The sequence below is a fragment of the Spermophilus citellus genome, assembly GCF_964194105.1.
Source record: "Spermophilus citellus genome assembly, chromosome: 7".
Taxonomy (NCBI): Eukaryota; Metazoa; Chordata; class Mammalia; order Rodentia; family Sciuridae; genus Spermophilus; species Spermophilus citellus.
Window position 1 is genome coordinate 28,065,391 of NC_138188.1, and position 13,374 is coordinate 28,078,764.

The 13,374-nt window shown below is 50.8% G+C and overlaps 1 protein-coding gene across 1 annotated transcript; it reads right to left on the bottom strand.

Moving 5' to 3' along the window:
* Nucleotides 1–6,884: 6,884 nt before the first annotated feature.
* TLR9 (toll like receptor 9) lies at nt 6,885–11,843 on the bottom strand. The gene is made up of 2 exons (XM_081302036.1): nt 11,055–11,843; nt 6,885–10,203 (listed from the first exon to the last, which is right to left on the bottom strand). Exons 1-2 carry the CDS (start codon nt 11,055–11,057, stop codon nt 7,123–7,125), a joined length of 3,084 nt encoding a protein of 1,027 aa, XP_081158162.1. The 5' UTR covers nt 11,058–11,843; the 3' UTR covers nt 6,885–7,122.
* Nucleotides 11,844–13,374: the final 1,531 nt, after the last annotated feature.

The window sequence follows — 13,374 nt, forward strand, 5'->3', positions numbered from 1 at the left end:
GTGACCTATCCTATCTTCTTTTCATTGGATCCCTCAGTGGTATTGGAGGTGGCTGACCTGGGCCTTTAAAAAAAAAAAAAAAACAGATTCCTCACCTAAGCTTCTATTCCACTAACCTCTTGATTGTCTTCCTCCTTCATGAGCTGGTTCTCCTTGGTCTGTTTGGATCCTCTTGTGAATGTTGATGACCCCAATGGGCTCATTTCTGATGCATGCAACACTTCCCACCCCATGTGATCTGTCGTGGGCTATCAGTTCCATCTGCATGCAACCACCTACCACCCCTGGGTATCAAGCAAGAACCATCTAGGCCCACACTGGTTTAGGCAGCACCCCGAGTCTGCCCACCCCTGCTGCTCATGTGGTCTTAAAGACATCTACCCAGGTGCTCAGGCCTCTCATTTGGAAGTCAGCTCTGTCCTTCCATCACATGTACACTGTTAGCAAGTCCTCTGAGTTCTTACTCTAAACACATCTCAGGCCAGGCCACTCTTACCTCCTCCACTGCTGCCAAATACACCTGCCTCTACTCCAACAGTGGCCTGAGAGGTCTTATTAAAAAAAAAAAAAAAGTCAAATCATGTTCCTCCTCTGAAGAAAACATTCCTGAGTCTTCCAGTTGGAGTGAGATTAAATTCACAGGCTGGCCATGTTGGGGTTGGGCTCCCATCCAGCTTCCAGCCTCATCTTTCATCCATCCTTATTTACCCACTCTCTGTTTATATTAATGTTGGGGCTCACTTCTGGGTCCCAAATACTAAAGTTCTTTCAGCCATTCTTTGTCTGGATTTTCTTGCCCTGGATCATGGTGTTTTAGTCAGCTTTTTTGTTGCTATGACTAAAAATCCTGACAAGAACAATTAGAGAATGTAAAGTTTCTTTGGGTGCTCATGATTTCTGAAGTCTCAGTCCATTGACAGCCAGTTCCATTCCTAGGGGCTTGAGATGAGGCAGAACATCATGGAGGAAGAGTGTGGCAGAGGAAAGCAGCTGGGAACATGGTGCCAGGAAGCAGAGAGAGCTAAACTCAGCTCACAAGATACATACCCCAGGGGCTAGAGTGATAGCTCAGTGGTAGAGCACTTACTCACATAAGTGAGGCACCACATAAAAGTAAATAAATAAAATACAAATATTGTATCCATCTACAACTAAAAAAAAAAAATACCCCAAAGGCAGGCCCTCCAATTACCCACCTCCTCCAACTGCACCTTGCCTTCCTTCAGTAACCACTCAGTTAATCCTTATCAAGGGATTAAGTCACTACTTGGGTTGAAATAACCCAGTTATTTCATGTCTAAGCCTCCTTGCATTGTTTCACACATGAGCTTTAGCAGAACACCTAATATCTAAATCATAACACATGGTGTGACCACCTCTCTTCACTCAGGATAAGGGTGAGACCTCCCCAGACACATGAGCTAACTGTCTTTATTTATTTAGGTATTTGGAATTGAGCCCAGGGGTGCTCTACCACTGAGCTACATTTCTAATACATTGTATTTTTTATTTTGAGACAAAGTCTCACAAAGTTTCTTAGGGCCTCACCAAATTGCTGTGGCTAGTTTTGAACTTGTGATTCTCCTGCCCCAGCCCTTTGAGTTGCTGAGATTATAGGTGCATGCTCCTGCACCCAGCTCACTCACTGATCCTTGCATTTTTTTTTTTTTTTAACTGGGGATTGAACCCAGGGGCTCTTTACCACTGAGCTATATCCTCAGCCCTTTTTATTTTTTATTTTGAGACAATCTTGCTAGTTGCTTATGAAAGAAAAGTGGTGCAGGACTGATCACTCTCTCTCTCTCACACACACACACACACACACACCTGGGATAAGAGGCGGGTTTACTGTCAGGAGCCTGACAAGGCTGCTCTGCAAAAAGAGAGGGACAGCAGCAGCAACTCCCCTTGAATGTTACCTTTTATAAGCTAGAATCATGGCTGCAGGTGAGGGGCGGGTTTAGTCTTGACTGAAATAGTAAGCATCTCCTGATCTTATGGAAGCCAAGTTTGTTTCTTGGGAACAGAGACAGGCAGTTTTACTATCTCTCAAAGGGGGAACAGGGAAACCGGCATGTCCCTGTATCTTCTCAAGGAGAGAACAGGCAAACCAGTACGTCCCCATCTCAGGGCGGGTAAGTTGTCTCCTATCTCTCAATGAGAGAACAGGGAGAGACCAGCATGTCTCCAGGCCAGTAGGTTTTATCTTGGGCTACTTTCTATTTCTTGGGAATAAGAACAGTATTCATAAAGTGGGGGTGGGGAAAAGGAAGATGGCTGCAATTATGCTAACAGCTTAGGGCCTCACCAAATAGCTGAGGCTGGCCTTGAACTTCTGATCTTTGAGCTTCAGTCTCCTGAGTTGCTGGAATAACAGACACGTGCCACTGTGCCCAGTTGGGCGCACCCCTTTTTGAATTCCTCCCATTGCTGGGCCTTTAGCCTTGCTGCTCTTAAACAGTCGCCACACAGTGACCCCCCCCCCCTTTGTAATGTTATCCCTATGAAGAAAGGTGCCCTTTCTTCTCACTTCTGTACCCTCTGAATCCAGCATAGAATCTGATACACGGCTGATGATGAGCAAAAATGTTGAATGAATGAAAGGGCACCCCAGTGACAACATCTTAGTCTACTAAAAAGAACAAGTGTGCTGAAGAAGAACCAACCTGCTGGAGGTGAGGAGCATCTTTGGGCTTGACTCCCCCTCTTAGCTCTAGAAAGGCAGCTGTGCTTTCTCCCCTGGGGAAGAGTTGTGCTGGTAGTTGGCCTGGGCTTGTTGAGGCACATGGGAGGGCTCCACTGAGTTATGGTCCCATCAGATAAAACTGTCTCGGCAGGCCTCTGAGTGTGATGGAAGTCACGTCCGTCACTTCGGAATCATAATATGGTTTCTTCCTGCTTTGGTAACAACTCACTTTCCCAGCTCTGCTCCTTCAAATAGGCTTTCAGGACTCTCCATTGTCTCTCACATTCCCACGCCTGGACAGCGCTCCACCTCCTTTCCTTCAAGTAGAATTGCTTGCCTCTAATGGGGGCCTGAACACTTAGGACCCACTCTTCCTCCATAAGAACAAGGAGAGTCAAAAAGGCTCGGAGTGGGGCTGTATAGCTCAGTGGCAAAGCACTTGCCTCACATGTGTGAGCCATTGTATTCAATCCTCAGCACCACATAAAAAATAAAGATACTGTGTCCATATACAACTAAAAAAAATATTTTTAAAAAAAGAAGAAGAAGGGCTGGGGATGTGGCTCAAGCGGTAGCGCGCTCACCTGGCATGTGTGCGGCCCAGGTTCGATCCTCAGCACCACATACAAACAAAGATGTTGTGTCCACCAAAAACTGAAAAATAAACATCAAAAGTTCCCTCCCTCCCTCCCTCCCTCCCTCCCTCCCTCCCTCCCTCTCTCTCTCTCTCTCTCTCTCTCTCTCTCTCTCTCTCTCCTCTCTTTAAAAAAATAAAAATAAAACAATAAAACCAAAGTTTGTATTAAAAAAAAGAAGAAGAAGAAGAAGAAGGCTCGGAGGTACACTTCCCTCTCCCTCCTTTTTGGGGTTATGAGAAAAAGACGGAAGGATCTACAGGAAGTAGAACGATTTAAAAATGAGATGTTTGGCTTTTATGAGCAAGTCTAGTATAAAACTACAATAGAGTGGGAAGTTTGCCAAGAGTATTTAGAAGTCTGGACACCAAATAAAGTGCCAAGGGAGGGCAGGGTGAGTTGTGTATTAAAATCTTAGTAGCCTTTCCCCATCATGACATTTTCTGGTGCTCCTTACTCCCCAACAAGGAAACCACCCAAGGTCTGCAGACTCTACCAAGGAGAGCTTTGGTCCCCAGCATCATATGCTACTGATTCAGTCACATCTGCCTCTGAACATGGTGCTCTGGGAGCCATCCCTGCCCCAGGAGGATCATTGTCAGGGTAGAGAGAGAAACTTTGATGCCATATCATCTCATGGTCCTGAGTAAAAGTCTCAATACTTAATAATGACAACTGAGGCCCTGCTAGGTTTTTCAAACCTTTATATTCATTGTTAGGTTAGTTTGAGGTGGCTAAGGCAACCTGCGCGCGCAAAATTACAACACATCAGGCACTGACAGACAAGCATTGATAACCACCTGTCAATCATCAGGGTCTCCTGACCAACCCCAGGAGGACAAGGGACTCTAAAAACCTCCCTTTCCTGTCCCAAGCCCTCCCTTCCTGCCCTAAGCCCAATAAAATTCCAATCCGTCTGAGCCTGAGTGGATTCTCTCTGGACCCGCTCTGTTCCACTGGAGGGTCTTGCCCAGGAGCGAATCTCAATAAAGCCTTGTTCAGCAGCATTTAGTCTGCCTCCTTTTGGTCACCGTGCCTGACCTTACACACATTACCATTCATTCTTACAATAGCTTTCAGAATAGCCCTGGACAACCCCCTTGATAAATGAACAAGCTGAGACTCCAAAGGGAAGTTTGCCTGCCCAAGATTACCTAAATGCCAGAGCTGGGATTTAGCCCCTTGAAATCTGAACTGAATTTTCTCTTTCCTGGTCTGGCAGAATCAATGTCAATGTCAGTGGGTGAGGATGGCCAGAAGAGAGGACCTGGAGCCATCCCTGAGTACCCTTCCCGACAGTGCAGTGGGAGCCACCTTCTACACAGCCCACAGTGGCCCAGCTCAGACTGCCTCCTGCGGGATCTGAAACAGTGGAACTCTGCCCTTTCTGATCCCATAGATAGCACAGAGCCAAGTACCTCAGACCCCAAAACTTATTTGAGTCAAGCCAAGATCCTATCACAACACCCATGCTTCATCTCTAAAATGGTCCTAGCCTCCAGAACACCAAGTCTGTGTGAGAGCACAAGCAGGGGTAAGGGGAGATTAAGGTCTACCTGGAATTGCCAGAGAGCTCTGCTGTCCAAGTTGTGCTTCCTATAAGTAAAATATGGGACTCCTCTGAATGGAGCCTTCGCAGCCATGGAAGAGATTGAATTAGAGGTCGCTGTCCTGGAAGAGATGGAAAGAGAGATCGCTGCCTGGGATGAGGTAGAAGCAGACATTGCTGCCGCGTATGAGTTGGAAATATGGATTGATGCCTGGGATGAGATGAAAACAAGAAATGGAGGCCATGGATGAGATCGAAAGAATTCACCATATGCTGGGCCCAGAGGACTTGAGTGGGACTGTTTTGATCCTCACAAAGCAGCAGATGGAGGAGCTGAAGAAGCACTACTGGATGGACCCCTTTCCATCTCACAGTACCCTGGTGGCCCTGGCCTCCCGCCTCGGCCTAGAGGAGCAACAAGTACAGGATTGGTTTCTGATTAAGCAGTGGTTTAGAAGCCATCCCCCTGAGGTCTCAAGGTGCTGCTCTGTACACTCAACCTTGGAAGACAGCGATCCCCCCACCTGGTCTGGCTTGTTCGGTGCATGCCCATCTGCCAAAGGTGACCAGCAGAGTGTCCCGAAAGAAGCCCTTCCCAAGCTCCCCTGGACCCTGGTGGTACATGGCAAGTCAAGAAGCCACCTTGAAGAGCCTTGCACATGACCTTCCAGACGTCCTTGAAGAGGAAGACAAATGAGATCCAAGAGATTTCTGAGTGGGTGGGGGTTCTGCACCTGCCCCATCCCACAGGTCCTCCCTCTGGCCACTCTCCATCTCTTGTTACCCTCTTGAGTCACCGGGAGTGTGTCTGGGTCTCTAGGAGTGGAATGGGTGTTCCTGGGTGTACCTCCTTCCTTTCATGCTTCCCTGCACCCTGCAGGAGGTGAGGCTGTGACCACCTGCTGGCTTGTGTCCCTCTTGAAGAAAGTCCCATAATAAAGGTTTTCCCCATTTAAAAAAAATAAGTAAAATATGGTATCCTAAACAAGGCCTTGCTTCCTCTCCTGCTCCTGCTTCTGCCTGTGCCCAGAAGAATCTCGGAACTACTCAGTAGGGGACTTCCCCAAGACTCCACCCTGGCTGGGGGAAATGACTGCTTTTATTTTCTCCCTGTCCCAGGAAGGCTCAGGAAGTAGGACACGTCAGAGCCCACACAAGGCTCCCAACCCATAAATAAAATATCCTCCTCTGTGTTTGATTTGAGTGAATAGCAGGGAACACCAAGGCCTGAGCACCTGTACCCAAGTCACAAAAATTTTGCTGTTATGTCTTTGAAGCCAGCATAGGCATGGCCACTAGATGGCGCAATCACCAGCTGAACTGACCATAAATCCATTATTTACTAAAAACTTTGGAATGAACATCTCCTGAGCTGGCCTCTCAGCAGGACTTTGCTGAGAGACAGAAATATACCAGACTTGCAGGTTCTTTGCCCTCAAACCATTTTCAGTCTAGTAGGGGAGAGAGGCAAATACCCGAGATTAATACCCAAGACGGGTGCTGACCCAAGCCTAGCAAAAGGTTCCTGGCTCTGCCTGGAATGGGTCAGGCAGGGCATTGAGGGAAGGGTTGAAAAGGGCAGAAATCCTTCCCTTGCTCTCCGTGAAGGTCCAAGACCACATTCGCCGAATATCTTCAGACTCCCCTAAAAAGATGCCCATGAACAAAATTGCCCTTAGCAGCCAACCTTAGTCCTATGGGTCCCTGTTTTTCTCTTTTCTCCAAAGTGCCTCTTTTCCCTATTCACTTTATAGAGTCCTACAGAATTTTCCTTTCTTTTCTCCCACCCACACCTCTGGGAAGCTCAGGGTTAGCTGTTTAGTAATATGCATGCATGCATTTTATTTTTAAATTTATTTGTTGCATTTATTTATTTATACTATTTATTATTAATTGGTTGCTTTTTGCAGTACTGGTGATTGAACCCGGGAGTGCTCTACCGGGGATGAACTACACCCCACCCCCGTTTCTTTTTAAAATTATATTTATTTGCTTTTTTTTTTTTTTTTTTGAGACAAGGTCTCACTATGCTGCTCAGGTTGGCCTCAACTTGCAATCCTCCTGCCTCAACCCTCCGCGGAGCTGGGATTACAGGTACGGGCTAGATCACTCTGCTTGGTAGCATATTGATTGCCTGCCCTGGGTCTCACGTGCGGGTGGGGAGCAAAGCAGTGGAGGTGCCCAGAGAGGCAGCTTGGGCTTCCCGGGCAGCGAGGTCTAGAGGTGAGGCCCCACCCCACTGAAGCTCCACGCTATTCGGCAGTGGGTCCCTGGCAGAAATTCCGGTTATAGAAATGGCGGTTGTCCCTGGTCAGGGCCGTGCTCAACTGGGCCCAGAAGCTGCCCTGACCACTGGGCTGGTGGGGCCAAAAGAGGACGCTCTGGCGGCAGAGGCGCTGGCGCAGCCGCACGTAGCGGGAGCGGCGGGCGTCCGGGCGCAGGATCACCAACACCACGATATCCTTGCGGTCCTCCAGGAGGCGCTGCTGGGCTAGCAGGAAGCTGGTGCGCAAGAGGCCACTGACCCGATCCGTGTGGTCCAGCACAAAGAGAGTCTTTCGGCTGCCATAGACGGAGGCCCACAGGTTCTCGAAGAGTGATTTGCCCGGCAGCCAATCCCGCTCCTCCAGGCAAAGACGGAGCGCGCGGCGTCCGCGACGCTCCTCTAGCCTCACCCGCAGCTCATTGTACACCCAGTCAGCCACCGCGTTCTGCGCCTTGTCGAAGACCACGAAGGCATCGTAGGGCAGGGCGCGGGTGCCGCGCCGCAGGGGAAGCCAGGCCAGGCCCAGGTGGAAGCAGTACCAGAGGTCCCAGCCACAGAGGTGCTGTAGCACAGGCACAGTCAGACCCAGAGCCACAGCCAGCAGCGAGAAGCCGAAGCAAGTCCAGGAGAGCCTGTCATCCAAACAGAGGCGCAGGTCCTGCGCGAAGATGCTCTTTCCCTGCAGCTGTCCCGGGCTGCCACACTTCACAAGGTTGGGCAGACCTGGCACAGCGTTCTGTACCTCCAGCAGGAAGTCCACGAAGGCCGCCCCACAGGCGCAGTGCAAAGGGTTGGCACTCACATCTAATGTTTTCAGGGAATAGGTCAGTGGCCCAAACCAGGAAGACTCAATCGTCTTGAGGGCATTGTGGCTGAGGTTGACCTCTTTCAGCTCCACTGCCAGGGCAAAGAAGCCTGGGTCCACAGAGCTTATCCTGTTGCTGCTGAGGTCTAGCCTCTGGAGCTGTGTTCCATTGGGCAGGCTGCCATTGCTCAGGGCCTTCAGCTGGTTTCCTGCCAGGTCCAGGGCTTTCAGATTGGGCAGGAGGGCCAGGCAGCTCCAGTTGAAGAAGGCCAGATAATTGTGACTGAGACGCAGCAGCTGCAGACTCTTGGGGAGGTTGTCCAGGTAGCGGGGCAAGAGGGTATGCAGGAGATTCTGGGACAGGTCCAGCCGAAGCAAGCCTCTCAGACCTTGGAAGAAGTGGAGATAGAGGTCTCCCTCACCCCACATATGGCTCACAGCGTTGCCACTGAAGTCCAGGGCCTGCAGTGAGGTGCTGCTGAGCTTCTGTGACACCCGACTGTGGATGTTATTGTGTGCCAGGCTGAGGAATTGCAGGGTGTGCAGCTGGGCCACAAAGCTAAGGTTGTGGCCTACACCCTGCATGCTGAAGGCCTGGCTGTTGTAGCTGAGATCCAGAGCCTTCAGGTTCGGCAGCTCTGTGAACGAGCGCCCATGGTACAGGTCCAGTTTGTTATGGGAAAGATCCAGCACCTGAAGACTAGTCAGCAGCCGGAACTCTGAGCCATTGACTGCCTGGTCAATGTTATTGTGGCTCAGGATGAGGCACTGGAGGTGTGAGAGGTTGGAAAACATCTCTGGCTGGATTGTCACCAGGTTGTTCCTAGACAGGTCCAAAATGAATTTGAGGGACCTGCAACTAGGCATGAAATCTTCAGAGCTGGAGCTGTCCAGTGGGGCTGGAGCGAGATCCCTAGACCACATTTGGACTTGCTTCCAATCATTTGCCTCCCCAGTGGTGATTGTCAGCTTTGAAGCTCCACTAATGCGGTTGTTTGAAAGATCGACAAAGTGCAGGCCAGGGAAGGCCCCGAAGATGCTGAGCTGGGCCTGGTTGATGAAGTTCATTTGTAGATGCAGAGTGTGGAGAAGGGGCAGATGGGTCAGCGGCTTAAGTGTGTTCTCATTGAGTGATCGGAAGAAGATGCCGTTCATGTTCAGCTCCTGCAGTGAGATCAGGTTCTCAAAGGAGTCTTCCAGATGCAGGTGGGCAAAGGACACCCTCTTGCAGTAATTGAAGGACAGGTTGAGCTTGCTCAACTGTGTCAGGTTCCGGAAGGCCGAGGTATTGGTGATGCATTCGTAGAGAAAGTTTTCACTCAGGTCTAACACAGTGAGGTTTCTGAGACCTTGGAACAATGAACTATCAAGTGTGTGGAGAGAACTGTCCTTCAACACCAGGCCTTCAAGGTGACTTAGTTTGCTGAAGGTGTCAGGATCCAGTTGGAGAGAGTCGTTAGGGCACTCCACACAGGGGTTGCGGGCATGGTCACAGCGGCGGCAGTTCCCGCCTACATCAAGCACTTGAAGGGCAGTCAGATTGGCCAGGTCCCCACTTGTCAGTTTGACAATGTGGTTGTAGGATAGCAGCAGGTACTCCAGACTGGGAGGCAGGTTGCGGGGGACTGCTGTGAGATTGTTATACTTAAGCGACAGGTGGGTGAGTTTGCGCAGGCTAAGAAATGCATCTGGAGCCACCTCCACTGCTCCGCTGCATGGGTTACTGTAGTAGCAGTTGCCATCCATGTATAGAAAGCGCAGGGCATGCAGGCCAGCAAAGCTAGTATGGTCTAGTGTCAGAATGTTGGTGTGGCTGAGGGTCAGGTTTACTAGGGATTTGGGCAGGGCGGGCACAGTGGTGATGCTGTTGTAGCTCAGGTTCAGGTCTTCCAGTTTGGTCGCATGCAGGAAGGTTTGGGACTCGATGGTCATGTGGCAGGGAAAGTGCATGGGGCTGAAGCTGATCGGGGGGCAATTCCACTTGAGGTTGAGACGCCGCAGGTTAGGCAGGTGGGCAAGGTCAAAGTTATGGAGGTGGTGAATGCGGTTGGAGATCAAGGAAAGGCTGGTGACATTACCACGGGGTGCTGCTGCAGAGAAGCGGGGCACGGACTTCAGGAACAGCCAGTTGCAGTTCACCAGACTACCCTGCTGGAACTCACAGGGCAGGAAGGCAGGCAGAGCACCCAGGGCCAAGGCCACAGCCAGCATTGCAGCCTGCACCAAGAGAGACAGGGGGTGCAGGACCCTGGGGCAGGGACCCTGTGGGGGACCAGGGACTACATAAGTGTCCAGCCCTAGCTCCACCTCCACCCATTCCACTTCATAAGGTCTTGGAGCAGAACTTCCAATTCCCCTCTCTCCAAGCCTTCCCAGTGAGGCTCCTCCCTGGCTGTTGAACCCCCTTCTCACCCTCTAAGGCTCATAGGGAACCTTAATTTGATTTCAAACTCAGCCTTTGACTCAGAATGTGGACTTAGAACCAGGACTGAGCCTGAAATCTAGATTCCTAAGATTTGGAACTTTCCTACATGACTGAGCCCAGCCAGACATGAGGGTCAGGAGAGGTGGTCAAAAGACCCATTTGTCCTTCCTCCCTTTGGGAACCATTGCTCTTTCCTCCTGAACAAAGTGGCAGCCACTTTCTTCCCTCCAGCCACCCTGAAATCCCCTCTCCATCAGCCTTCTCCCAAGCTCTCCCTCAACACCCTGTCTGGCTCAGTCTGTCTTCCACACAGGCCCCTGGCAAGGTGAGCAGCCCAGCTCCCCCACCCTCTGCCTGCCTCCCACACTGGCCTGGGAGCCCTCAACCATTAGGGGTTATGGGCCAGAACAAATCAGAGGGAGCTATAGGAAGCAAAGCATCAGCTAGAGCCCTTCCTTGGGTGTCACACAGCCCCAATCCCACCACGGACTGAGGTTCCAAACATCAGCTTCTTCATCCACCCCATAGAGAAGACCTTTTGCTTGGATGTTTTCAGGGTGCAGTGAGTGTCCCCAGGGCCATGAGCTAACAGTCCCTTTTACTATTGCCTGCAACTGACAAGCACACCTCCCTCCTCACCCCTTCTCCGCCCATCTACCTCCCCCAGACCTAAGAACTGTTGTCCTACCATGTTGGAGAGTGAGAGCTTCTCCAGAGGGTCTGGCCGGCTGACTGGGAAGTAACTGCAGATGAGGGTGCTTCTCACACTTAGGGTACGGAAAGGAGAGGAAGTGAGAATTTCACTACAGCCTAGTAGCTCCCCTCCTTACCCCCAGCTTGGGGAGGGCAGATGGTGTGTAATGAGTCAGAGTCCATTTGCATAGTCAGGTGGCAGACAGAATCTCACCCCTTCCTCTTTCCACTCCCCTCTCAGATTGCCTATATCCCACACTGGCCTCACATCTGTCCTGTGGTTGATCCTGGGAGGAATGAAGCTCAAAGCCCAGCCTAAGGTCAGTGAGAGATCAGAATTTAAGGTAGCTCCATGCCAGGTCCTCTCATCCTCATGCCTTAAGACCCTGACCCCGTTGATACTCAGGACCCCACCTGCCCCCACCTAGAGAGCTCTGAGGGGCCTCTCATGCCCAGAGGAAGCCCTTACCACAGCCTTGGGACATCCTGCATTTCCTACTCCCTTGATGCCCCATCAGAACAGAGACCACAGCAGTCCTCCCGGGGGTCCTGAGGCTGGCTGCATTGCTGGCCCAGCTGGGACCCTAGGTGATCCTCTGCTCTCTCACTCCTTCCCATGCCGCCTCTGACCCAGGTCAGAACTCAGACTTGTCCGGCTCAAGTCCTCATAGGACCCTGGGAGCCCTTCTCAAGTCCTACTGGCTCACCTTCAGAATCTGCCCGCTACCCACCACCTCACACCCACCTGCCTATCTGCATCCCTAGCGTCTCTCCATCTGGCTGCCCTGCCCCTGCTCTCAAGCCCCCATGTCCCCTGGAGCGGCCTGTTCAGACCTGTTGTGTTGGGTCCCTCCTTTGCTCAGGTTCCCTCCATAGCTGTCTCTGGAATCAAAGTAGTACATGTCACAGTCCATATAGTAGCCAAAGTTCTGAGACCTGCCCTTCCACTCCTTCCCTGATCTCTCTCCACCCCTACTGGCCTTCTTGTTGCTTCAGACACACTTGTGCACTCTCCTGACTCAGGCCTTTGACTGTGCTATTCCACCTGCCTGGAATCTCTTTTCCCAGATTCTCATATGCCCACCCCCCCTTCACCTCCTTTAAATCTCTGTGAGAATTCCCCTCTCCTTTTTTTTTTTTTTTTTTTTGGTACTGGTGATTGAAACTGGGGCAAGCACTCTACCCTCTGAACCACATCCCCAGCCCTTTTTATTTATTTATTTTGAAACAGGGTCTCTCTCCATTGTCCAGGCTGGCTGAACTTGTGATCCTCCTGCCTCAGCCTCCCATTCTCTGACCTAAATTTTCCGGTCCTGATCTGACTCTCCTGAGCTCCTCTGCCTGATTTTCCTCTTTGCTTAATGTGTTTTCAACTGTTGAGACACCCTACTGTTAACTTTCAACCATTTAGTGGATATTGGCTAATTCCCCTGCTGGAATGTCCACTTCTTGAGTGAAAGATCTTTTGTATCCCCAGCACAGTTGAATGCCTGGTAGACAGTAAACGCTCAATGTCTGCTGAAGCGATAGATCCCCTGCACTCAGCTTTGGGCAGGCACAGACAAGATATCTCTGAATGAATGAATAAACAAATGGGGTTTACTTCTGGGGAAGGCAAGGCTACACATCTGCTTTCCCACTCCTCCCAGAACCACCTTTGGGGAGGTGTCATGGCGTGTGGGGCCCAAGGTCCAGTCATCCAGCTGACTCAGCAGCTTAAGGGTGTTAGCACTGTCTTTCTCTTCACCAGTGTTTGGGACGGGCCTGAACAAACCTCTTCTAGATCCTTGCTATGGTCCCAGCTAGATATGGTCCCCTAGATAATCCTAGGGGCTTTAGCAGGGGCTGGGAAGAGGCCCCAGGGATGGGAAACAGCCCTGAGTCAGGAAAAGGTGAATCACAGTCATCAATGCCACTTCTCTAGCCCTGCCCCACTTGTGACAGGAGTCTCCATCCATGTCTCAGAGACACAGGCTAAAGGCCTGGCTCCTGCTGAACTCCAAGTCCAGGAGAGACTTTACAATCCCTGGGTTATGGCTTGGACATGAGGTATCTTCCAAAAGCTCCTGTGTTAATGCAGGAATATTCCGAGGTGGAGTGAGTAGATCATGAGCACTGTAACCTAATGAGCCCGTCCTGGTTTGAATGAGGCTGACTGGGTGGTAACTAAAGGTAGATGGGGCATGGCTAGAGGAGGCAGTCACTAGGTTGCACCTGGAAGAGTGCATCTTCCTTGCGGCCACTTCCATTTTCTTCTCTCTGCTTCCCAACCCAACTGAGCTGTGAGCTGAACAACTGTCCTCTGTAAGGTCCTT